This window comes from Cyprinodon tularosa, unplaced genomic scaffold (genome assembly GCF_016077235.1).
Source record: "Cyprinodon tularosa strain WSP-4 unplaced genomic scaffold, ASM1607723v1 ctg84, whole genome shotgun sequence".
Classification (NCBI taxonomy): Eukaryota; Metazoa; Chordata; class Actinopteri; order Cyprinodontiformes; family Cyprinodontidae; genus Cyprinodon; species Cyprinodon tularosa.
In genome coordinates this window covers 1723123-1749227 of record NW_024039607.1, presented here as the reverse complement: position 1 = coordinate 1749227, position 26105 = coordinate 1723123, and the positions used below count along the sequence as shown (strand labels likewise).

At 38.6% G+C, this 26105-nt stretch overlaps 2 protein-coding genes across 6 annotated transcripts in view; both read right to left on the bottom strand.

The window, feature by feature from the left end:
- The window catches only part of LOC119774932 (adenosine kinase-like), a 230162-nt gene extending 228408 nt beyond the window's left edge, over nucleotides 1-1754 (bottom strand). Inside the window, exon 1 of one of the 4 annotated variants that reach the window (XM_038272711.1) lies at nucleotides 1563-1754. In XM_038272711.1, the coding sequence (XP_038128639.1) occupies nucleotides 1563-1609 (47 nt within the window). In that variant the 5' untranslated portion in view covers nucleotides 1610-1754. The remainder of the gene's footprint in view (nucleotides 1-1562) is intronic. The other 3 variants (XM_038272710.1, XM_038272709.1, XM_038272708.1) reach the window with 3 other exon arrangements.
- A 1075-nt stretch (nucleotides 1755-2829) lies between these two features.
- The window catches only part of LOC119774931 (vinculin), a 36476-nt gene continuing 13200 nt past the window's right edge, over nucleotides 2830-26105 (bottom strand). Inside the window, exons 3-21 of one of the 2 annotated variants that reach the window (XM_038272706.1) lie at nucleotides 20205-20355; nucleotides 19450-19558; nucleotides 19150-19272; nucleotides 18893-19053; nucleotides 13690-13783; nucleotides 13458-13605; nucleotides 12766-12919; nucleotides 12506-12681; nucleotides 11452-11642; nucleotides 10403-10602; nucleotides 9804-9932; nucleotides 9553-9702; nucleotides 9092-9200; nucleotides 8332-8634; nucleotides 8124-8248; nucleotides 7848-8033; nucleotides 6244-6447; nucleotides 6051-6155; nucleotides 2830-5922 (exon numbers count right to left, since the gene is read on the bottom strand). In XM_038272706.1, the coding sequence (XP_038128634.1) occupies nucleotides 5776-5922; nucleotides 6051-6155; nucleotides 6244-6447; nucleotides 7848-8033; nucleotides 8124-8248; nucleotides 8332-8634; nucleotides 9092-9200; nucleotides 9553-9702; nucleotides 9804-9932; nucleotides 10403-10602; nucleotides 11452-11642; nucleotides 12506-12681; nucleotides 12766-12919; nucleotides 13458-13605; nucleotides 13690-13783; nucleotides 18893-19053; nucleotides 19150-19272; nucleotides 19450-19558; nucleotides 20205-20355 (2965 nt within the window). In that variant the 3' untranslated portion in view covers nucleotides 2830-5775. The remainder of the gene's footprint in view (nucleotides 5923-6050; nucleotides 6156-6243; nucleotides 6448-7847; nucleotides 8034-8123; nucleotides 8249-8331; nucleotides 8635-9091; nucleotides 9201-9552; nucleotides 9703-9803; nucleotides 9933-10402; nucleotides 10603-11451; nucleotides 11643-12505; nucleotides 12682-12765; nucleotides 12920-13457; nucleotides 13606-13689; nucleotides 13784-18892; nucleotides 19054-19149; nucleotides 19273-19449; nucleotides 19559-20204; nucleotides 20356-26105) is intronic. The other variant, XM_038272707.1, reaches the window with a different exon arrangement.

Here is a 26105-nt window from a genome sequence, read left to right as displayed (position 1 = left end):
TGCATTTAAGGCCAAAGGGAAAAAAAAAAAAAAACAGGAACACAGGAAGACCAGGGTCAACCCTGTTACGTCATCCAACAACATGAGAAAATATACATGCACGCATGTATATAAAGTTATCAAGGCTTCACATGTCAAAAGATATCCCATTAGTGGCTATAAAACTGTAGATTAATCAGTCATTACCCACTGGGCTTTACAATTAATTTGGTTTAGCAGGATTCATTGATTATTGAAATTAAGTAAACTTAATTAAGAAATGAATACCTGTTAACTGAAGTATACAGTTTCTAAACACACCGTTTGGGCCAGAATCGGGTATTGCAGGCCAACAACGACCTCAACTGCTCCACATTACTGAGGAGTGGAGCTGTTTTTCCGGGTCAATTTGCATGTTTTCTAAGCCACAAAAAGACTTTAAACCTTGGATCTCAAAGCTAATCCAGACGTTTTGAATTGAGGAAGCTTTCAGGATGGGAAGCGAAACGTCTTCAAACTTTGGAAGAAAAAAAAGTCCAGTGGATTTTTACTTTTTTGGAATGACTATGACCTGGATGACAGGGAATCTTCACCAGCATTTGATGAAAATCAGAAGTTTAACAGCATAAAAGGGGATAATCTCAGCTTCTCTGTTTTATTATTTAAAACTTGTATCTCTGTCAGAAAAAATGCATATAATGTGTTTTTTTCTAATGAATAAATGGGCAAAATGTGTAGCACAGGCCATTAAATATCTGATCTTTGTAGCTCTAGTTTTTATGTATTCATTGCTACCATTAAATGGTAAAGATCAATCCTCCAACATTATAAAACACAACACCTATTGATAGCAAAGATCATATTTTCTAACACAACGCCAGTTTTGTAATACTACATGGTTTACAGTCAGCAGTGTTCAGATAAGATCAGATAGGAAGTGTTTTTTCCCAGGTCAATTGAACGCCACATGAGTCACTTCATAGAGGTGTTACATTTGTAAACAAACCAGCAAACTAGTCATTTTTCACATTCGCTTAGATATTTTTTTTATATAAATTATAAGAATTTAGAATAATAAAATAGAAGGTGAAAAAAAACAAAGGTATACTTTCAGGCTGTCAAATATCCTTACATTAAAATTCTTAAACAAAATATAAAAGACAAATTGGAATTAACATGACGCACTGTTTTACTTCTAATTAAACCATTAGTTTTATTTTGGGCTCATCTAACGCTGTAAACCTGTCTTTATTAAAATAACGCCATCCCTTCCTGATTCGATCTCCATACCAAACATCTTTTAAGGACAATTAGAGGTTGGAGTATGTAACAGTTTTTCGTATCCCTGTCATGTGATGAAACGGGGATAAAACTCTCAGTCCGTTAAATGTCAATTGTTAAATAATGACCAAACTGTCTGCTTTTATCAAATAAAAGCTGATTAGAGGAGAGGAGAATAAGGTTGAAGTGCCTTCTCCCCGCAGTTCCAGCTGTCAGTTAACACATCACCGCAATTAACCGCGCGCGTCTTAGCTTCACGAGACATAAATCTGTTTTTTTTACATATAAATATATATTTTTACCTTATAGTCTTTCTCCAATTCGACGGAATTGATTCTTCGTTCGACATTTTTTCTCCCCTCAGCGTTTTCAGCGGGTCTGCTGCTGAGGATTGATCCTACAGCCTCTTTCTTTCCTCTGGCAGGGAACAGTAGTAGGAAGCTACTCCCCATCAACCTCATTAAAGCGTAAAAAATATTTAAAAAATGATTTTATTTGTTGAAACGGATCATTTATTTTGACCAACTTTAAGATAGGCATCCTATCGGCTTTCTTAGATCGGATTAGTTATGTTTCTCTCCCAAAGGTTGCCATCTTCAACCTGGATTAAACGCTTTAATATTTAATACTAATGCTAGAAATTTGCAATCAGATCTTCAAAATGCAACGTTTGAACAGGAAAAAAAGAACCTTAAGAGAATGTTTTTCAAACTACTATGTGGAATTTAGCCTGTGTTGAAACTAAACTTTATTAAATGATCCCTGAAATTGTTAAAACTGTAGTTTCCTTAATCCTCATCAGGGAATAATTCCTAAAGATTAGACAGAGTAGGGAAAATAATTTGAGAATAATCCCTTTTAGATAGTAGGTAATATAGTCCATTTTTTAGCTGGCCTTCAGGGGCTTTTATAGAATATGGCAGACCTATTAAATTACATCATGGAAGTGGTAGTTAACCTTTAGATTAAACAGGGAGTATTGGAAATAATCTGTGAATAATCCCTTTTAGAGAGTAGGTGGTATAGTCCATTTTTTTTAGCTGGCCTGCAGGGGCTTTTATAGAATATGGCAGACTTATTAAGTTACACTATGAAAGTGATAGTTAACCTTTAGAGAGCTAAGGATAACATCCCTTGATGACTCCCACATGTTTTAGGATTACTTGCTTAAGGTTTAGTTTTCAACATTGAAACTAGCCAACACATTCCCTTAAGGAAACACTTGAAGGTTACACTTTTAAAAAGTTAGGGTTAACCTAAGGAGAACATTTAGAGAACGTCCCCAGCAAATCGTACAGTAAATATTAGGACTTTTAAGAAGCCTTCCATAAAGATTAGAGATCACTACCTTTGAGAAACTTTAAGCTTTACATTCTATAAAAGGTTCAATTTGCAATTTAAGTAGCCTTCCCTACAACCATACTAAACACAGAACTCTGTTTTACGCTATTGAAAAGAATCTGAAAAGAAAATGTAAAAGTTTTATGTGGTACAAACTGGTCCTTATTTAAAACTTTCAATGTAATTAGAGTACTGTTTGAGTTAGCAAAAAAACACAACAAAGAGAAATCCAAGTGTTATAAAATGCTTTATTACAAAATTGTGAACAAGGCTGAAGCAAAGTCACACTTTAGACCCATTGAAACCCAACCGAGTTGCATAATCTTAAAGGGGGAGGGGGTTGCATAGGCTTTAAAGAAGAATCCTGTACAGTAAGTGTTTTAAAGTTAACATTGACAGTTTGCATAAAATACCACAAAACGTATGAAAATTAAACCATTAATAGCAAAACAAGGCACATTAATTTATTTCAGATGTTTAGAGTACATCACAAAAGAAAAAAAAAATCTTGATACATTTGAGTATCTAAAATAAGAATTGCCACAAAAGGTGAGCATTTCTGTTTAGTGTATCAGGAGAATTTAGATTAAAGGTTACAAGTTGTGCTTTATAATGAAGTGTCGCTCATTTCTCTCTGTGTGAAATTGTACAAGAATTGTGCACAAAAAAGAGAAGCAAAATAAGAGCAAAAAGTGTTATTCAAACATGCAAGGAATAGCAAAAATAGCTTTTAGGACATAGGATAGGGGTACGGGTGACATTGTTTGATTGACAAGTCCAATGAAAAGAGTTGTTCCCTAAAATATAATTCAAATATTCATTCGGGATTAAACAGACTGCAGTAGAAGCATCTTTGGCAGGATTCCGGACTGATACAGCTGCAGCACGTTACGGTCCATGGACCCTAGAGGCTGAGCTGTTTGTCTCTTTAAGGTGTCTGAGCGCACACAGCTGACTGGCTGCCTGGAGGCTGCACAGCACCAACCTGACCTTCCACTTGGAAATCCCTTTTGACAGACATTTTATCATAGTTTCGTTCCATTTTCATGCAAGATTCAGACATGTGCCTTACAAAATGTTTGCACATAGTTTTTCACACTTTTTTTTTAGAACTTCCTACAGGAAGTGCAGATGTTTCTTCCGTTCTGTGGTCTCTAAGGTGTGACCAAAAAACAGCTCAGCAGGACTGCAACCAAGGGATTCCTGAACAGCTGCTATAGCAGCAAACACAAACGGGACCCCTTAATCCTGAGGTTTTTCAGTGTCTAAGCAGGATTTCTTGTATGCAGAGGGGAAAAAAACATGCCTAATGTTTAGGGTTTGTGATACCTGTGTGAACAACTTAGACTAGAAGTTTTTTCCTTGATCAGTTTGTATATTTGGCAGGCCAATCACTATAGAACTCTGTTGGTGCCCTAACACCACTTTTCACCAGAGCTACATGTATCAAAGCAAGGATTTTGTTAGTGAAGTTTTTACCCCATATGCATGTTACCATATTTTTTAATTAGCCTACAATAAAAACCACTAATATAACGTTACATAGCCCAGTAATTTATTTTAACGTTGCTATAATAACATATACCAATATAGCCTTTATCATTTTGCATGTTTACATTGTAACTGTCCACATGACCGATTTTTAAAGACAGATTGGTAACAAAGATCGTCTCTGTGTAAAGGGATTAAAGAAATGAACATATTTGATCTTTTCCCATTAGTCACCTACATAAGTGTTACCACCTTTGTGGGGATGACATCCCCTACCTCTGCAGACTGCGGGTCCCAAAATTCAGCACCACACTAAACAGAGCAACGCATTTACTGTTACACAACTGATCTGTTCGGTTCAGATTTTCTTCTAGTAGTATTTTCCTGCATGCAATAGACAGGTGGACGACTTTTGATCATTTATTGATGACAGAAGATTCCTTAATACTATTGGTGCATTGCCCTGCACGCTTTAAGATATAACGCCCCTCTGGTGCACATGAAGGGTATTATGTTGATAGGTAAGAGTGAGATATGTATTATTATTAATGCATTATTTGAACACATTATTGCTTCCAAACATGTAATAATTCTCTTTGTAAAAAGTTAAGGAACAAATTTTCTGCTAGTTTAAATTATGGAAAAACTAAAAAAAAAAAAAAAAAAAAAAATCATATCCGCTGTTTAATAAAGTTCTTTTATACTAGATGATTTTCAGGAAGTATTCAGGATTCATAACAGAGTCCCTCATTGATGACAGAGGGTTAAACCACAGAGGCTGAATGTTAAGACAAAGTAATATAAATCTATGAACCTTAAACTCTGTTCATTTTCAGATTAATAGTCATTTATTTAACAAAAATGGTATCTCTTTAAATTATAAACTTTCAGTTCTGAGAAGTGGTTAGAAATTGAGCATTTTAGACTATTTAGGCATTTAGTCATTCTGCTTTTTTACTGAATCAATTAAGCTGTCATTGAGCTCATGGTCACTTGATGAAAACTACAGACCTGCATTTAGCTGGATTACTTAGACCTGGCTTGATGCAGCCATACCTGTGGAGCCTGGCTAGAGGTGTGTGGAGCGGATAAAGCCAGGATGCATTCCTCAGGCTAGATGGAGTCTAGCTTTAACTCTTATCCTCGAACTTCATCTTTTGTGAATTAGGCCCCAGGGACCAAAACCGTGTATCATATTGATCACCATTTCTCTTTCACTTCTTTTAGCCCTATATATCACAAGCAGAAGTAACAACTAAATATATTACATCTGTGCTGATAAAAAAACCTTTGCTGTTGTTATTATAAAGTTTATGTGATTATCAAAGCAAAGCAGAAGGGTGATAATGAAATATTTACGACAAAAATGTCCTTAGAAATCCTTAATTCAATTTAATTTAAAGTGGTACGGATTTAGAGGAGTCCACAAATAATCACCCTCACTTTTAATGAAATCTAACCTGTGATCAATATATAAATATCTATTTTCCAAGGAATCCTATTAATTATAACTTTAAAACCCCACCATTTATAGAATATCAAAACAGCAACTAGTATAGACAGGACATAGGAGGAAGAAACGTTGCCCATATATGGATGTTGGGCAAGGCCATCGTTGCTTTGATAAAGCGTATGTCTGTCCATTAAAGTCCCAGCACCAAGCAGAGGACGGATGCTGGTCTCTTACTGGTACCAGGGGGTCTTTCTGACCCAGTGGAGAGTGCAACCTGCATCTGTCCGGATCTTAATGGAAGCCGCCTCTGCCTCTCTGACGGTCTCCTTCACTGATTGCATCAGGTTCTGGGCGTTGTGAACCAACATTTCAGTCGCCTAAAGTAAAAATAGATTTAATGAGATAATATTCAATCAAAAGCGGCACAGGAAAACAAACTCTATACGTGTAAAGACTGTGAGCCCTGGCTACAATCAGATAAGATGGAATCAGTAATTGTGCTCACCTGCTCCGACTCTTCTTCACTGATGTTGGTGCGGCCCAACATGGTGGCCTTGACAGTGGAAAGGATTTTGAGCTGAGTGCTGATGGTGGGAATGCGCTCACACACCTGAAACAAGGTTATTTTAAGTGTCAAAACATTTCAAGACAGCCACAGTGTTAGCACTTTATAACCAATTAGTTCCTTCTACACTGACTTGGAGGAGGTTGGTCCGGATCCGTTTGTCGGTACACTGCTTGGCCACTTCCTTAGCTAGTCGTGTGACTTCGTCGGAGGCTTTGGCGATGTCCTTGGCGCACTGGATCAGAGCACGCTTGTTTCCGCTGCCTCCACGCACCAAACGAGACATTTCTGCCATGAGCAGGGCCATTCGTTTGGCAGCACCAATTATGTCGTTTCCCTGCAAAGACCAACAGAAAATGTCTACCGGTAGTTTATGTTTTTCTATCTGAGAGAAATTCAATCTAGACTAAGGAGGCAATTTTGGATTCAGTTTGAGCTATAAGAGAAACTTTTGATGCAGGATGAACAATTCCTATCAGCTTAATATTCAGAGGCATACTTTCGACCACTCCTTGTCTAAAATCTATAAGGTTAGAAAACTTCTGTGTTTTTGTTCTTTTTTTTCCCAGTCTATCTGTAGAAGAACAAGAGGTCAGTTAATAGATGACAAATTAACAGGCTACAGGGTACACCTGCTTCAGTAAAACTCATTAAAGGGCAACGCCGTTTTTTTTTTTTTTACATTGGGCCCTTGATGTTACGTTATTACATCATGTTCTACTCACCCATTTGAGTTGTGTGTCATTTGGAGCCGTTCTGAAGATATTCCATTAGGTTATATCCGACTAACGTCTACCTATGGGCAACGACTTATAGGTACAAACTAAACTGTTCATAATGTATTCTTTATGGTACGCCAGCATTCATAACATGTAGGCGAATAACTGTCCCCCAGACATCCACGGTTATATTTTTTATATTTATATCTTTTAAAAACGAAGCGACGTCATCCGCGTGTGCCAGCTATCAATCATTCTTCCTGTTCGCTCAACTGCTGCTAGTTTTACACACATGCCAGGAAGATGTCTAGTGCTACTACCACAAATTATCTCTCTCTCGAAATGGAATTGAACGATTCAGATTAGCTAGCCGAATGAATAGAAGGGGTAGAGTGTAGCCGCCTGTGGCCCTGGCTCTTCATAAATAAAGGGCCCAGTGTAAAAAAAAAACGCCGTTTCCCTTTAACCCCTAAGCATCAGCAGGGATAATTTACATCAACATATAGTTTTGTACCATTCATAGCTATCTCAAGGTTCGTGTTTGTTTGGTTTTTAAAAAAGAAAAAGGTTTCAGGGAATCAAACTTTATGTGCTGCAGTTATGAAACGACTAAAAGGTTTCATTTCAAACAAAAACAAATGTTATAAAGTTAAAGTTAAGAAATCAATTCTGCAGTGTCTTTGCTTCTGAGCTTGAATATGAGGAAGAGCTTTTACATTGCTGATACAGTACAGTATCAGTAACAATAACCATACAGGTTAAGAGTCTGCTGATAATAGTTGTTTTTTTTTGTATATACATATTAGCCTGCGCTGCAATTCAGATCAGTTTATTTGTATAGCGCCAATTCACTTTACTGTTGATTGCAGAGACTCATTGGCTTGATGGCAATCTCTTACGCTAAGCATGCTAGTAGCAAAAGTGGAGAGGAAAACTCCATTTAAACAGGAAGAAACCTCCAGCAGAACCAGGCTCATTGTCAGCGGCCAACTGGAATCTACGTTTAGTGATGACTCACTTTGCTAGACCATTTGCGGGCTTCGTCGTGAAGCTGCCTGGCAGCCACCATTATGGGCTCATTGACTTTTTCTCCAGCTTTATGCTCTGGGAACTCCTCGTCTTTCTCCTCAGGAGGAGGAGGCCTGGGTGGAGGAACCTCTCCCTCTGGAAGAGGAGGCTTTGGAGGTGCCGCTTCATCATTGAGCTGTAAAGATCAAACAGTTTGACAGGTAAATTACACACGTCTTTTAAGTATGTTTGTTTGGTTTCAAAGCTTCAGTAGTCCTTGACTTGCATTGAGCTGATCCAACTCAGGAGGAGGAGGTGGGAAGTCTGGCTCTTGGGGCTGGAAGGCTTCCCTGACCTTTGCCACAGCTCCAAGAATCTTAAAACCTGAGTCCAAAAAGCTCTTCTGAAGGTCTGGAAATAAAACAAATAACACATTGCGATTCATCAGAGCATGAAAAAAAAAAATCTGAATCTGGTTAGCAACTCCAACTCACTGGGATCTTGGATGTTTCCGGCCACAGCTTTTGCGTTCATCACCATGGGAGAAATAGTCTGGCTCAGTTCATCCGACGCAGCTTTAACCATTTCCCTGAATTTTGGGTCCTCAGAGTTCTCCACCTCTCGTTTCGCCACCAGAAGGATGCGGTTGGCTCTTCGGGCAATGCTCGTAGCACCGGCCACCAGCATCTGGGGCTGGTGATTGGTCATGGCCACGCGGCATTTATCCAAGTCCTTCTTTATGGCGTCCTCAGAGGCGTCCAGCAGAGATTTGGTATCGATAGCCTCATCCACCAAACCTGAAGGGGACAAGAAAGCCCGTCAGGAACTTCAAGTTGGAAAACTTCAGTGATCACTATGTAGTGTCTTAAAACAACAATTATTTTATCTTATTCTGGGACTTTATTTAAAAGATTTAAATGGTTTATATCATATTTCATTTAGTCTGTACAGCAAATTAATCAGTTTTTTAAAGTTTATAAATAAAGCTATATTGAATAATTGTAAAATAGAAGAAAACAGATTAATGATTTTTCCGACACTATTTTGTCTTTCTCATATAATTTTTCAATAACACAAATATCTACATTAAATTTTTTATCACTTTCTGTCCACCTTATTGTCCGCTGATCTCTGTTGTTCTGACTGTGATGTTTCTGAGGTATCTATTCAGTAATTCAGGTATTTCATCGTAAAGTCACGTTTGAACTATCGTCACACCTTCATACTTTTGCACAATATTTTAAACAGGCTTACCGGTCATTTTTTCCACGTTGTCAATCCACTGATTCTTCATGGTCTCAAAATGTTCATACGCTGCTTGGTTGCCAGGGTTTCTCAGCAGAATACGAGCAGCAGAGACCACCTAAAAAGTTGGAATCAGATACAAGTTAACAAATTGCTCATATAGCCATCAAAGTAAGAAACACTTGATTCACTGTAAAAGTCTACCTTTGGTTTACTTGTTTGGTCCAGACCAAAACCCGATTTATTACTTTTGTAAAATAATATTGAATAACTGAAAAAATTTGCTTAAGTCCGGATGTTTATTCCAAACCAGAGATTGCTGGTCTTTATTCACAGCTGCTCAAAAGAGAAACGCCCTCTGGTCCGTTCAAAGTGGACCAAATGTGGCAGTTGTAAATACAAATTTAATCTCTGTGGTTTTTAAGAGTGGGGAGCAAACCGGAGCAGATAACCTCTCAACCATGACATACTTGTGGTGTTAGGTCTCTGGTTGACTTGACGGCAGCCTGGATTCCCTCCACCGTGTTCTTGTTTGCTGTGCCGACTGCGGCTGCCTTCTCGGCCGTAGCACCAAGCCTGTTGGCGTGGTTCTCGAAGTTATTGGCTCTATCATCAAAGACCTACACAGTAAATACATTTTTTTTATGAATCAGTGAAAAAGTGAGTCATTGATAGAGGCATAGATTGCTTTGCAAACTGACTCAGAGATGGAACCACTGACCTCATCTCTGTTGGGTGCATCAAGGGGGGCTGTAGCAGCCACTGCCAGTAACTTGATGGGGGTGGTGGTGTCACTGAAGATGTCAGAAACCTCCTGAGTCATGGCCTCCTGCATCTTTCCTTTCAGGTCCTGAGAGGAGGACAAACATTGCAGAAAATTATCACCCTCACAATAACCCTTGATTTAATGTATTCTGGTTAGCAATGCAGGTCTACAAAGGGGCATTTCATAAAAACATTTAGACATTTTTCTTCCAAGAAGCAACCAACAGAAGTAAATGTGTAAATGTGTGTTAATTCCGGAAACAGTTGGAGTTGCTGTAGGAAAGCACAACTAGTTTTTACTTAAACTTCACTGTGTTGACAGCATCTCTATCATTTCAAAAAGTCTATGCACTAAAATAATATCAGTTTAAAAATTACTTTTCTTAACTACTTAACACTAAATTATTTCATGAAGATCTACAAAAATTAAACAGCTTTAAGTTCTCCACTACAATACACCACTAGAGGGAGCCATTTCTCCATGCACGAATCCCTAGCATGTAAAGTTTAGAGCTTTTATTGCAGCTATTGATGGGGTGTGAGCACCAGTCTTACTTTCAAGGTCTCTTGGAGCTGTTGAGCTACAGCACGTGCTTGCGGGGAGTCCCCTTCACCACGGGCAGCCAGGTCAGCCAGCTGGGCCATGAGCTGCTCCACTTGCTCACACTTGCCCATCAGCTCCTGCCTGTACGGACCCTGTAGAGCATTGGCTAGCCGACGGCCCTCTGCCACCAGGCCACGGATGGCTGCCTGGCCTGGAAACAAAATTATAGCAAACATTTTACTGGCTAAATGCAGGTAATTATCTATGGAAATCAACTAATAAGAAGTCAAGAATTTTGTTTTATTTTTGTCTGCAACACCAAAACTGTTAAGTTTCTGTTCTGGTTCAATGCTGCAACATAAAGCACCTGTTTCCTTTGTAGCTGGACCTGTTCGCTTCCTGCCGGCTATTGCATAATTAGAGGAATTAAATAAATGTTTTGCAAGTAATATACAATGCACAGTGCTTGCATAAATATAACAGAAACATTTCACACTTTGCACAAACTATTGCATTATCTTTAGAATTCACATTAGATCTTTAGAAGTGGACAGAAAAGGATGCATGATTTTCTGTTTACAAAACTCTGCAAAGCCTGGTGTGAAATTGTGTGCAGACAATTTACTTTTATCGCTATAAGATTTTTTTTTTTTTTTAAACTCAGTTCCTCAAATGTTTTTGTTAGCAGTAACTTTACTTTTTGACTGATAAGAAAATTTTCGGAGGAAATTACAACTGAATTCAAATAGAATAAGTTTATGTAAATTAAGTATAAATAAATCTTGTTTACTTTTCTAATTTTGGTGAGCCTATTGCTTAAGTAACTTCCACTGTATCATGTTTTTTTCTTTCTACCACAATACCGCTTCAGCAAACAGCTTACAGCTGCTTTTTCAAACGTAAAAATATGTTGTCCAGATTTTTTGAAGTCATGCCAAAACCAAAGGACAACACAACAGGACTTGGAAGCGTGTAGTGGATGAGGTCACCAGAGGAGTGGAAGGAATGTGGTTGAGTGTGAAACAGAAACAAGTTTAGGGAAGATGGAAGCCAGACTTACCTACACCACTGTCGTCCACAGTAGGGTTGTCGATCCAGCGCTGCGCCTGCTCCGTCTTCCCCTCCAAGTGAACGGCTGCCTTTGCAGGCCTGCTGTTGGCTACAGCCTTGTTGGTCTTGGACTGCAGGTTCTGCAGGGCTGTTGCTATCTGCTTGGCTAAGGCTCGGGCCTCAGGAGTGTCACCTTTACCCCTATGAACAGATACAGCAGCTCATTTTATTATAAAAACAATGGAAACAAAAGGCTATGCAACAAGGCAGGATTTAAATAGGAATACAAACACTCCCTATCAAATAATGGCAGACATGTTACAGTACGCTTCTTGTATTAAAACTGTATAAAATACACAATGAAAGACAATTACATATGAAAAATGGACAAAAAGAAAGTGAACTAAGGATAAGGGAAGAAAAAAGGAAGAGGAAGGAAGAGAATCAAGAAAGGAAAGAACATAGGACAGCATGAAGGAGGAAAAGACATGAGGAATGAACAAATAAGAAAAAGGAAGGACCATGACGGGTGGCGGACAGCGGGAATCAGGGAATGAATGACATGAAAGGGAAATGGGGAATCCATAAGGAAGGAAACACAGACATAAAAGAACTGCTGGACACAATAAGAAAGGTGATAAGGAAGAGCACAAGGGAAGGAAGGAATGAAAGGAAGTAAAAAATAAGAAAGAAAGTGAAACAGAGAGTTGGATGGATGAGTTGGAGGAATGAAAAAAGAAAAACACTCAACTAGATATAACAGGAAATTTACCCAACATGCTTTTCAAAAGAGTTAAGAGGACAAACATTCATGAAGGAAATGTCATATTTAGACAACAAGATAAGGAATAAACTGTAATAATCAATAACACAAATTCTCATAATTGTCCAGACCTGGAAAATACTGAAATCAAATTCCAAACTTTTCCAGTCTGTGTAGAAACCCTGCCTGCTATTACAGGACTAATTCCTGCACTGTTAGAAAACACCCAAGCAGCTGTAACAATGTATGGAAATAGATCTAGTAGATTTACTGAGACAAAGATAAGCTGACGGAAACTCACTGCCTTCTGAGCTCAGACAGTTTGGCCGTCATGGCAGCCAGCTCTCCAGCAGAGCGCAAAATCTCTTCCCGCTCTTTGGGATCCTCGCACATATCCGCAATCTTTTTGGCCTCACCCAGGAGGGCCTTGATATTCTCCTCTCCCTCTGGGCCACCGTGGGGGTCTGCGAGCCAGCTCTGTGCAAAGAGACCACAACATTGTGCTTCAAAGATATAGCTCAGATCTCTGCTTTGTGAACATAAAAAAGTCTGCTGGCTCACCTGTGCAGCATCGATCCTCTTGGCGATGGCCTGCTTGGAGTTCGTCATGGCCTCGAGTTTGCGAGCGGCGTTTTCAACCTTGCCAGTGAGCACATCCAGGCCATGGGAAACCTGCTGCGCTTTCTGCATGGCAGCCGGAGACGCTCCCTGACCTCTGAGTGGACAAAAATTGTAGGAAGGTCATCAGATGGGTCCAGGTGGTTTCTAATAAGCCCCGGTCTGGACATTAAAAGCCTTTTTTTCTTTTAGCAGTACAGTTCCTTGCTTAAGTATAGCTGACTTTTCTCTAAATTTTTACTTAATACCAACAATCTTATGATAATTTTAGGTGAAAGAAAACACAAAGCAGCTAATAATTTTCAAATGAAAGTCAAAAGATTTTGTTTAGATTATTTTTCACAAACAAAATCGACAATGTATGTTTTGATCCCATTATTCCAATTAATTATGGACCACTTTAGGTTTGCTATAAGTAGATCTAGATTATTCCCTACAGCTTTGTTTCATCAGAATTACCTCAGGGTATCTAGCAGCAATAATTTTATATTCAAGAGATCAAGAGTTCCACTCTTATAACAATGATCTAATTACAACAAAGCTTTTACTTCACTGGGACAGAGAACACACTATTCATTGAGAACAAACATGGTTGAACTATATGATAGGGAATATAAAAAAATTGATCGACATACCTCGCCCTCATCTCAGACACCTGATCAGTCATCTGGCCCAGAGTCTTGGCCGTGCCCAGGATGTCTCTGCGCTCCTTCCCGGCACACAGCTCACCAACTTTACCAGCTTCATCCAGGATCTGCCGGACGGCCTGCTCGCCAGCCTCCCCTGCAGGCAAAACAATTCAAAGGTAAGACCAATCAATTTCCAAAGTGACTCTTGGAATCAAAAGGATGCATTAAATCTGTATACCTGGTGGAGCATTTGGATCCCTCAGCCAGTTTTTAGCCTGACCCATTTTGGAGTCGATCAGTCCTAGAGCCCTCTTCATGGCCTCTGTGTCCTTTAATTTAAAAAAAACAAACAAAAAAACATGCATCTTTTTAACCTTAAAATACTTTCCTTTCTAATTTTCTCCCCTTCAATAATACGCTGATTGCATAGTAAAGAAAACTTTCACTCCCACGGCTGTTAATTGAACTATGTTTGCTCTGGACACACTCATGATGAAGCTGCAATGTTCCTTTCATTCAAAGAAACATTAGTCCAAATCAATTACACAAGCGTCATTATGATCCATCAGGCAAAACAATTCAAACCATGCAGCTTCTCCTTTTATATAGAAACCATCTGAGCAGACTGAGTTTTTCAAAAAGCCAAAAGTAGCTTCATGGTATCTCATTCAAAGTGGATGAAAATAGTCTGCCAGCAGCCACAGATTCAACAATGCTTCCATTAAGCCCATTGTCGAAGTCTAAACAAAGCAAAGTCACACTGGCTGTAAATGGTTTAGTGAGTTGCTTCTTTCCTCCAAAGGCACATCAGAAAAAAGGAAAAACATATATATATATATATATATATATACACACATATACATATATATATATATATACGTATACATATATATATATATATATATACATATACATATATATACATATACATATATATACATACGTATACATATATATACATACATATACACATATACATACATATACACATATATATACATATACACATATATATACATATACACATATATATACATATACACATATATATACATATACACATATATATACACATATACACATATATATACATATATACACATATATATATATATATATATATATATATATATACACACATACATATATATATATACATACATACATATATATATATATAAACAAATTACCAAGGTAAAGATCTATGGCGTTTTGCTTATAAAGGTTTTTATATTTGAAATCACACCCAAGGCCATTTGTTAAATGGATGGATGAAGCAATGATAAAGGTGATTTTCCACATTGATCATTTTCCAAACTGTGAGAAAACCTGAAAAACTGAAATAAGACAAAGTAAAGCCTTATATGGCTGACAGGTTTGTATCAACATCCTGCTATGATAGACAAGACAAAGTAAAAGCAAGGTTAAAAAAAAAAAAAAAAAAGAGGAAGTACGGAGGTGTGAAGTAACGCTGACAGTAGGGTAGGTTTATTGGTTTTATGTCCTGCAGCTCCTTAGAAGACTTAATTTTAATTTAAAAGGTGTCAGGATTTTTTTTCAATGCTGTTGAATGCCTTTCAGTAGCAAAGATGATCACACTTTGTGCTTAGTGTTGATTTAGAAGGAATCTAGCACTGATTAAAACAGAAGACTTTTTTTATTAGAGTTATGTGATCTCTTCTCTTTCAGGAGAAACCTGCTTTTCATGGTAGGTAGATGTTAACCATGAGAAAATTCTCCTTAATGAAACCTAAATCCAAACTGCATGACTCAGTTAAACCAACTGGTCTAGGAAGTGGCTGCATTTATGGGTCATACATGTTGATACAAACTAAAGGTAAATGGTAAACAAAAGAAAAATAAACTTCACATATAACCAAACTCAAACTATTAAAAACTGAAAATTTATATTAACTTCATTCAACCTCATAGCTAACCACTTTGAAGCACAGAGGCACCGCAGAGCACAATGCAGCTCACTCATGTCAGACATGCTGCTGCACAACCAGGGTGTGACAGGGTGGGGGAGGGGCTTACCTTCTACAGGGGTTGAAGTGAGAACAAACAGTGAAAAGACAGGAAGAACAACATAAATGCAAAGATTTCTTTAGACATACCAATAAGGAGCAAGAAAAAAAAGAAAATGGTGTCAACAAAGATGTGGGAAGATGTGGTTCTTCAAGAGGGAAAAGAAGCAGGAAGAGTGCAGATTATACATATATTTAAAAGGATGCAGAATTACCACCTGAGATAAAACCTCAGACTTTTCTGCTTAAATTATCTACTAAATTAAATCTCAGTAATTAAGACAGTCACTGATTTTTTATAGTAATTTAATACATAAATCCATTTCATCATAGATTCATATATTTTAGGCATTGATGTTGAGGATTGTGATTTACAGCTAAGTAAATACAAAAAACTAACACACTTCACTGAATATTTTAAAACCAATAAAAACTAATTTCAACATGGAAATGTTGCAGGAAAGGCTGCTGACTCCACTTTTTTTTTTTCAGTAGATAGTCACTAACACCCCCAACAAGAAAAACAGGCTACAAATTTCATGGGGAAAATTACAGACTTTTTGTTCAGCCTTTTAGAGTTCTTGGTTTGTTTAAAATTTATCATGAATCTATGACATACGTCTCAACGGGGGACAGGCTCTAAAAAAACAGAATGAGGAAAAAAAAAAAACAGAAAGAGGAAGGGAGAGGAGCAGGAAAGGGGATACAAGGAAATAAGAGAAGTAGGATACAGGAAAGAAAGAAGGAAATGACAAGGATTGAAAGATTGAAGGAAGGACAGGAGAATGGAAAAGAGGAAGATTGAAAAGAAATATGATAGAAAAAAAGAAGTTGGAAAGAAAAAAATGATAAAATTAAATCATTTTTTAGTTAATTCTTTAATAATCTATTAATTGAAAACTTACCCAAACCCGAAAAACATTAATTAAATTAAACTCTACATGACACTGCACAGAATCTTTGTAAAGAAGTTTTGCCTTAAAAACAGTGTTCTATCTAAGCATATTTATAGGAAGTCGTCCGAAGAAAGAAAAAAATACACAAGCTATAGTACCGTATTTTCACGACCATAAGGCGCACCGGACTAAAAGGCGCACTCTCAGTTATGTGTCCCATTTCTGTATTTAACACACACATAAGGCGCACCGGACTATAGGGCGCGTTTTTTATATACAGGTACATGTCCTCTACTACCTTTAAATACGTCTACTGCGTATTTAAAAATACAGCGGGGGCAAAACTGAGTATGATTGTGCTTTATTCATGTATTTATTACAAAGTATTAATCAAACCTGGCAGCTGGCCGTGAGACAGACACATCGCAGATGACACAGCGCTGTGATCACTCCTAAATTAACTTAAAATCCTGAAACCTGCCGACGGAATATGTTCGCTTTTATTGCCGGTATCCTGGTGCCTCCAGTTTAAATTATTTAGATGAAAAACAGCTGCCAGCCACCGCGGTGAGGCTGCTGTTGAAGGGATTTACTGTCGGTGCAACGCTGGTATGTGGGGGTCTGAGCGCCTCCGACAGAAATAGATAATCTGGATGAACTGACTGCAATTATTAAGTTTTCAGGTGGACTTTCTCACTTAAAAACATATTAAAACTACTTTATTCCCACTGATCACAGCAAATATAGCTGCAAGATTTAGATTATTTAGATGAAAAAACACCTGCCAGCCACCGCGCTGAAGAGGAGGAGACCCGGCCCAGAGGCTGCTGTTGAATTAAGCTTTCAGGTAGAAAAATAGAGCGGGAGCAAAACTGAGTATGATTGTGCTTTATTCATGTATTTATTACAAAGTATTAATCAAACCCATCAAAGTCATCATCCTCTGTTTCTGAATTAAACAGCTGCGCTAAATCAGACATGCCAGTTTCCCCATCTGCGCTGTCAGAGTCACTTTCTGTGCAGCACAGCTCCTCAGAAATAATGCCGGCTTTTGCAAAAGCTTGAACAACAGAGCCAGCAGACACGTAGTAGTCCAAGCATCTACAATCCATCCGCAAACGGTGGCGTAACTTGCCCGGCGCTGCCTTCCATTTATCATGAAACTGTGGTCTCCGTCTGTCATCCATCGCTCCCACGCTGCTTGCAGCCTTACTTTGAACGGCCGCTTCAAACCGATGTCGAGCAGTTGAAGTTCCTTTGTCAGACCCCCGGGATAACGGCGAGCACAGCGTTCATTTGATTCACCTTTTTTTCACATCGGCTGTGAGATGGGCACGCAGCGATGGTGATGCGTGGAAAAAAACACCTAGTCTTCTCAGATACACCTGCCTCAGCCACGCATCCACCCAGCCTTTTTCATCTAATATCATATGTCATCAGAGCGCTGTCTGTCTCGCTGTCAGCTCCCAGATCTGCTTCTCTGATTGGTTGATGCGGCGCGTCCAGCAGCAAAACTTCAATTTTTCCATCTTGAGCAGCAGCAGCGCGTTGGCGGCGCTTCAGATGCTTAAACGCTCCCGACGTGCTGCACCAAAACGCGCTGCAGGACCTTTTGCTGCACCTATACGCGCGTCAACCATTGACTTTGCATGTAAACTCGCTGCTTCTGCTGCACCTGCTGGCTCCGGTTCACACCGATGTCGAGCGGTTGAACAGCAAGCACAGCATTCATTTGTTTCCCCATGTTTTTCACATCAGCTGTGAGATGGGCACGCATGGAGTTACATATTAACAGCGATGGTGAGGGGTGGAAAAACACCTGGTCTCCTTACATTCAGCCACTCTTTCATCATCTCCTCAATGAGGTGGTCTCAAAAGTCGCAGTTACAACACACATAGGGCGCACCGCACCATAGGGCGCACCGCACATTTTGAGGGAAAAAAAAGACGTTTAAGTGCGCCTTATAGTCGTGAAAATACGGTAATAATAGGGCTATTTCTTAGTGTAACAGATTTATATGTATTTACTGAGATAAATTACCGTTATGATACTCTAATTTAGGGGTGTCAGGGGGGAGGAAAAAAAAATCAATTTGGTGATATATCAAATATGATATTGATCTTTCAGTTCCTAATATATATATAAAAAAACATATATACTTTTTTTACCTAAAACAATGGGGGGGGGCCGAGTATCATGGCATGTATCGTATCGTAACACATGCCAATACTCACCCTTATTGCAATTCATTGAGATGTACATGAATAATGAACAGAATAAGAATGATCCAGTTCTGGTGAATGTTTAGATCATCACACCATCAGTTTTTCATCAACTTCCCAGTCGGAGAAAAAAAATAACTTGCTTTGTTTGGAAACAGTATTTAGGGTTTTGTCAGCTAGACAATATAAAAGAAACCATTTTATTAACCTTTCTCTTATAATCAAGATTTAGAAAATACCCATATTGGCATAGATAATATGTGTAAATAAAAAGTACATGACTGGTTTGCCGCACCTTATTGGCCCAAGCATCTTCATCCCAGGATGTAAGCTGCAGCACTCGGATGATCTCATTTATCTCAGCACTCATCTTCTCAAACGTGAAGTTTCGGTTCTTCAGGGCCTCCTCGACACCCTGGCTCCCAGATGTCTTGGTTGTAACAAAGATTTTTATACCTAATAGATTTGGAAAAAAAAAAAATCAACAACCTAAATTAACAACAATCAGAGCGAAAGCGAGCCTTGTGTCTTGGCCAAAAATGAAGTGAATACCTGATATGAGGATGGGCAGCAGCTCTTTGACCGTGTTCATCGAGTTAACGAGCATCACACGATGTTCCTGATGTGTCAGCTCCTGCTGGCGCTCATCTATCATCTTCGCCATCTTGGTCATCCCTGCCCAAAACAAAGACATTTTACAGAATAATTTCGATATTTTATTATTATCTCTTTTGGATTTGATTAGATTTTGATTTAAAAAGCTCTAAAACATTCAAAGCTCTGGGTGTTGTCTTATAACCTCGCTCTCTCGTTCACTAATGTTCTCTAACAGCTCTGGATGAGCAGACTGACCTGGTCCCAGATTCTTTGTGTATGTGATCAGATCCTCCATGGACTCCACCACCTCTGCCACACTCAGATACTCCAAGATGCCTTTGCATACACGGATTATTTTGCGGACCTAAGACAGCAATCAGATGAAATTACATTAAAAAAAAAAAAGATTTATTCAAACATAAAGCTACGTTTCCTGAAAAAGTGATTATGTAAACATGACTGCCCCCTTTTTCCTGAACAGGTTCTTTACTCTGTAAAGCCTCCCTCTGAGATTGAAACCACTTTCCTCTGAATCACTAGACTGCTGGAGTCACCTCTATAATGTCCACTGTGGTTCCTGAGCTGCACTGCAAAAACATGACAGCAGCGCTGACTGATGCCTCCTGCTGACTCCTGCAGCCGTGACTGGGTGCTTGATATGTGATTCTAGAGCAGTGATCAGCAACTTTTCCCTGTTGTCCCTGAGCTGAAATGAAGGATGGGACTGATAGATGTCAGGCTTGTTTGATTTAGGGTTTTTCAGACAGAAAAAAAGGATATTTAGACCTATTTATCTACTTTTCATGGGCATTTTAAAGCACCACCCTAATCCATTTAAAAGCCTAATTCAATAATACAATAATTTACAATTATTTCTTCAGAAAAGTGATCAGTGTTCAGTAAATTATCATGAAACTCCCAGTATTGATGAATCAGTTTCTGAAAGATGACCGAAATAGTTTGACGAATATTCTCTGTAACCAGAATATAATAATAAATGAATTCAATACCTCTGCCTCATCAAAAGTCAGGAGCAGGTCAGACGTCCCAGACAGAATGCCCCGGGAACCATCGATGAGGTAATCCCGAGCCGGAACAGAGTATGGGTCGGCTTTCAGCATGGAAGCAGCTTGAACCAGCTTTGTACAGGCATTCTCCACTCTGAAAAGCACAAACGAATAATGAAAGAATTGATCTCATCATTATCTGCAGAAAAAGACAACAATCCAAAGACAGAGGGAGCTGATGGCAGCGCCTCAGAAATCTGCAAGATTAAATTTGATTCATTGTCTCTTCTAATATGATTTTAATATCGCTAATGAAAAATATTACATTTTAAATGGTTGTTAGTAAATGACTTTGCTCAGTTTTTTTTTGTTTTGTTTTTTTTCTCCCAGAAAAAAAGTATGTATTTTCCCCTAGTTTTGCAAACTCCATTAAAGTCAAACTGAACTTATTTTTTATTTGTATAGTACTGAATAACATGTTATTACACAGTACTTCAAAGAATCAGTTCAGTCAAATCATATAGACAGATTGGCTAATACCACCATAAAACAGGCGAATTCAAATGAAGTGTCGACCGCTGGGCCGCTGACTGGACCGGACCTCAATAGAGAGCCATGAGCCGGCCTTTCTCAGCCAGAGGAGGGGGGCCAGTGGCAAGCGGTGGGAAGCACGGGGCCACCGGTGTGCAGGCTACCAACACTGGGCCGGGTTCGGTCGCTCCGTCCTCCGCTGTCTCACTACCTCCGTCCACCGGGGTTCCCGCACCAGCCCCGGAGCTGACGGCTCGGTTCGAGCGACCAGTGTTTTTTGACCATGTGCTGCACCATAGTCGACAGAAATCCCGGACAATTTTGAAATTCCCCTCTGACATTTTTTAGGTATTAAAAGTAGGACATGTCCGGGAAAAAGAGGACATCTGGTCACCCTGCCATATCAACAATTTCAACATTTCGGCGAGTGAGTGCTTGTTGCTCTGACATGTCTTTGCTCAGCAGCTTCACTCGACCAATCAGCGCACAGCTCATTTAAATATTAATGAGCACACCATAAAAGGAAGAAAACCTGTCGTTTCATTCTAGGGCTTTTAACCAGGCTTGCATTAGGGCTCATAGAACAGCAAATATGCCATTTTCAGCCCAACCAATGTTACACACCTTATTCAGACACCATGTTTGTTCATGCAATTACTCTTGAATCATGGCAGCGGCGGATGTAATCACATGCGATATATCCGTATTTCTACCACAGCTCGCGTGCTCGTTGCAGCAAACCAAATAATATATATTTTTATAAAGCTACAGATGCAGATCACGTGACTTGTGTGATGCAAAAATAGTGTTTCCTCTACAGTTTCGTGAAATGTAATAACTTTGATGTGACCGGAAACGTACCCCATCGAAGTGTTAAAACTTTTTAATAGAAAAAACAAAAAATAATAATAATAATAAAATATATTTTTATGTGTTTTTTTTTTTTTTTTACGGTAGTGTTTTCATTTAACCAGTTTATTCATTTTTTCATAATTACAATTAATTGCAGTTATAGTCAACTGTGTCTGGTGCAAACATCTGGTAACATGAGATATTGCATTAGCAGGTCAAGTTCAAGTTCACAGCATATATTCACCAATAGTTATGCACTCCAAACTCTCCTTTATGATTTTTCTTTCTTACACCATCATTGCAATGATGATATATACCTCATGTTTCTGCAGTATATCTGTGCTTAACTGTTGGTTTTAACACAGTGTGACCCAGCCACTGATCTGAAGGTTATCAAGCCTTAAGAGTCTCATACCAGCCCCATGCCTAGTATGGACAAGAATATAAATCATTCAAATAGTTCCCCCCTGGGTGTGATGCACCCAGTGATCCCCGGAGCAGGAAAATCTGCAGGCTCAGCTGAGTGATTCATCGTCATACATGCCACCTGCATTGTCCAAACAACTAGCCTGTGCATGGAAACAGGCAACACGCCAAGGAACTGGATTTGTTCCAGTTCCCACACTAAACACATCCTAGCTCTGCCTATGGTGAACTGTTGAAAGAATTAATCTTTATTAGCATTTTTCCACATTTTAAAGCCAAACAAAAAAAAGGGGGAATTTGCTACCATTTCCCTCTTTTGGCTTTCAGACACTGAATGATGAAGACATGGAGACTGATGCAAGTATCTGGTGTGTGAGCAACAAGGGTCTTTCTGTGTGACTAGATAAGAAGAAGCCAGGCCATAAACCAGGCTCCGTCTAGCACTATATTTAGTGGGGAGAAGGGTTTGCATTCCAGCACATGTGCTGATGGATGACGACAGGGTGACGAAGTGACTTTGAGGCGCCAAAAGTGTTAAACCTGACAACCTCGGCATGCCAATGCGTTTCATCCGTGACCTTGGAGGGGGGGGCTGCCCACACACCACTTTACAGTTTTTTTTTTCTTGTGTAGAATAAATAAGACAGGACTAGAACTATATTTTCTAAATAAATTTGAAATCTATACTCCATACTTCAACAAGAATGCACTTCTAAGGACCTTAAGGACTTAACTAGAAAAAGCTGTTTCGCAGAAACAGCAAAGTGGGAATGCTTTTTTCTGCTGAATGAAAAGAGAAAAATTAGCTAAATAAACTGAGAAGGAAAAGAAGCACAAATTAGCTGAGGAACATATGAAAATGTGAAAGGAAGTCATAAGAACTTTCAAACTGCAGAAAACAATTGAATCATCTGAAGATTCTGTAGGGTAGAATCATTTGGCAGTAAAATGGCAGAAACAAACTCATCTTAAAAGCTGCACAGCAAAACTATACATAATATAAAAAAATGTCTTTAATATGTGCACTAGAAGGGTCTTAATATAATGTCTATCAAGTTTCTAGAAAAATTTCTAAAGGGGGCCACCTACTGCCCAGAAACATGTCAGGCATGTTATGAATTAGCAGCAAACAGAAAAGCTTAATTCCTGTCCAGAAAAAGAGAAAAATTAAGCCAAGGTTCACAGCATAGGCTGAAAAATATTAAATTAGCTGAATCAGAAAAGAAATTACAAAGAAAAAATTTAATCTTATCTGGTTGAAGAAAATATGAGTAGCTCAAGGATGGGAAGTAAATGTTGAGGAAGATGGTATTGAATAAGTATCAACATTTTGAAATTGTGGAAATGTCAAGACTTGGCACAACAATTTGAAATGATTTAAAATGTGTTGGTTGATCAGCATAAAGAAAACAGTGTCATCCTTAGAGGATTGAAAATATACAAACCTATGTGTAGGGCTGACCATGAGAAGCAGAGGAAGGACAGAGAGAGAAGCTTATAGAAAGAGAGCTAATACCACTTAAGGAGCTGAATTTATAAAAAAAAATTAACCTGCATGTTAGGAGCCGCTGTGTTGATGACAGCACCATTGGCAGGCTTAGGCTGCATGTTACGAGGTTAGCAGATGCTTTATTACAGTGTAAATCTTAGAACCTGATTAAGAAATATGCACTGAGGTGTGTGGTCAACAGGCCTTGGTAGTGTAATTTGAAGAAATTGGTTGAGTTTGGGTCATAGCTACGAGCCATATGGCACAATGAATGAGTGTATGTAAGGAAGAGGCTTTTATTTTGTAGAGTCCCTTTAGTCTTATTTTGAAAGTCTATCATGGATGTGTGTCATGGGAAGGGTCATGCCCAGCAGTGATATAGAATCCATTCCTAAATATGAAATCACTGGTTTTCCATGTTATTGGGTGAATAGATACTGTATTAGAGCGTAAATGGGAGACTTTTATTGTGAAATTTGCTCTGGGGTATGTTTTGTAAAGGTCCCTAGAGTCTAATAGAAACAAGCTGGTAGAGTTTGGGTCATAATGCTGAGCCATTTGCATCAATTAATAGGCGAGTATAATATAGAGGCTTTTATTGTGTAGGGTCACTGGAGACTTATTTTGAAAGTCTAGCAGGGTTGTGTGTTGAGAAAAGGGTCAGACCCAGCATTGATACTTGATGACTTTCCAATCGTTAAATCACTCTTTTCCCTTGTTATTAGGGCAGTAGATAAAGTGGCAATGGGAGGCTTTTATTTTGAAATTTTCCATGGGGTGTGTTTTGAAAACCCCCTTGAGTCTCATTTTTTAAAAAGTGGTTGAGTTTGGGTCATAATGTTGAGCCATATGCTGGGAAAAAAATGAGTTTAATTAAGGGGCTTTTATTTTGAAGGGTCCCCGGAGTCTTATTTTGAAAGTCTATCAGGGTTGTGTGTGAAGGGAAGGGTCATGGCCAGTAGTCATATTGTATCCACTTCCTAATGTTAAATCAGTGTTGTCTTCCTCCATTAGATTAAAATGTGCTGTTTAAAGTGGCAGAGGTAAAATCTCTTTGAAGCACGGTTACCTTGACAACGCTTAACGAGCCTGTCAGTGAGAGAGAGAAACGCGCTTCACTTTCGTTCCTTTCCTCTCAGGCTTTTTTGAATGGGAATATCAGCTCAGAACAAACGAGTGCTGAAGACAAACCGTAAATGGTATCTAAAAAATTCTTTCAGTCTAAGCGACAGCTATCCTTTGTCTCCAATTGGGATAACTTTCATGGCTGTAGCTCATTCTCAGCCTTAATGGGAAGGAGAAATATAAAGGTTTATAAATCCTGCTGGTCTCATTAAATAACATGCAGCAACATGGTAGAGCAGAATGCTCAAAAGCAAAACTTTCCCTGCGAACAAACGAGTGGTGAGCTAAAACCGTAAAAGGTATTCAAAAAATTCTTTCACCGTTGGCGTCAGCCATCCTTCGGCTTCGACTGTCCCAACTTTCATGTTTCTACTAAAAACTATTTGGCCACGGTGACGATTTAAAAATGTGCATTTTCTGAGTTTGAGGATTTTTCTCAGAAGCAGCGTTTTCCCATGCCCGAACAAGTCAGCTAAAAAGCTAAACCATAAATGATATTGAAGAAATTCCTTCAATGTGAGTGCTAGAAGGTTCTGAAGATGTTGTATACCAAGTTTCATGTTAGTACATCAAATAGTTAATAAATGGGAGCGATACGAAAATATGTATCGTTTTGGATTTTGTCTGTGATTTTTGGAAAATCTCTTATTGGATTTCTATTGGGGAAATGTGGACTTCTTCGTGGTCTGGGTCAAACTGTCGGAAAACCATAAATGCCACACAAATGAGGGTTATATTTCCTGAATCCTGACAAAAATCCCTACGTTTTGATGTATAATTTATTTCAATTGAGTTAAAAATGAGGGACTGAGAAGAATTTGTTCGGAAAAACCAGAACAGCTCAAAAGCTAGAGCACGCACTCTAGCAGTTGAAGAATTCCGTCCATAGACTTCCATTATAAATCTAAAAATCTTAAAAATTTCTTTTAAAGTTTGAAGCTTCACTGAAGCAAAACTGTAAAAGTTAGCAGAAAGCCGAGTTAAACAGTAATAGCAGAAAGATACGGAAACATTTTAAAAGTTGAATGGTGTTTCTAGCTGAAAGTATGCTGAAGTAGTTAAAGGTCAAAGATGATGAAGGTTTAGCTGAATTTTGCTGAAATCTAAGAATTCTACATGCATTTCAATGGGACAAAAAAAACGCAGAAAAAGCTGAATAACGCGAAAACTACCAAAAATATCTTTACCAAAAGACATAGCAGAATTCTCCTGAAGGAGCTGAACGTTTTGATACCAAAATTGTTGAAATCGGTTGAAAACTGCGGGACTAGTTAGAGTCAGAAAAATTTAAAGTGAACAACAATAAGTGGGAATGCATAAGCATTCCCACTTGATAAGGACCTCATCTGTATTACAAAAATTATATAATAAAACAGTTTCACTAACACCAGAGCCAGACACTGAGGCGGGCTAATAGAGAGCATCCTATAGAGGGTAAATTAAAGCATTTCTTTAGATATATGAACACCAAAATGCAATTG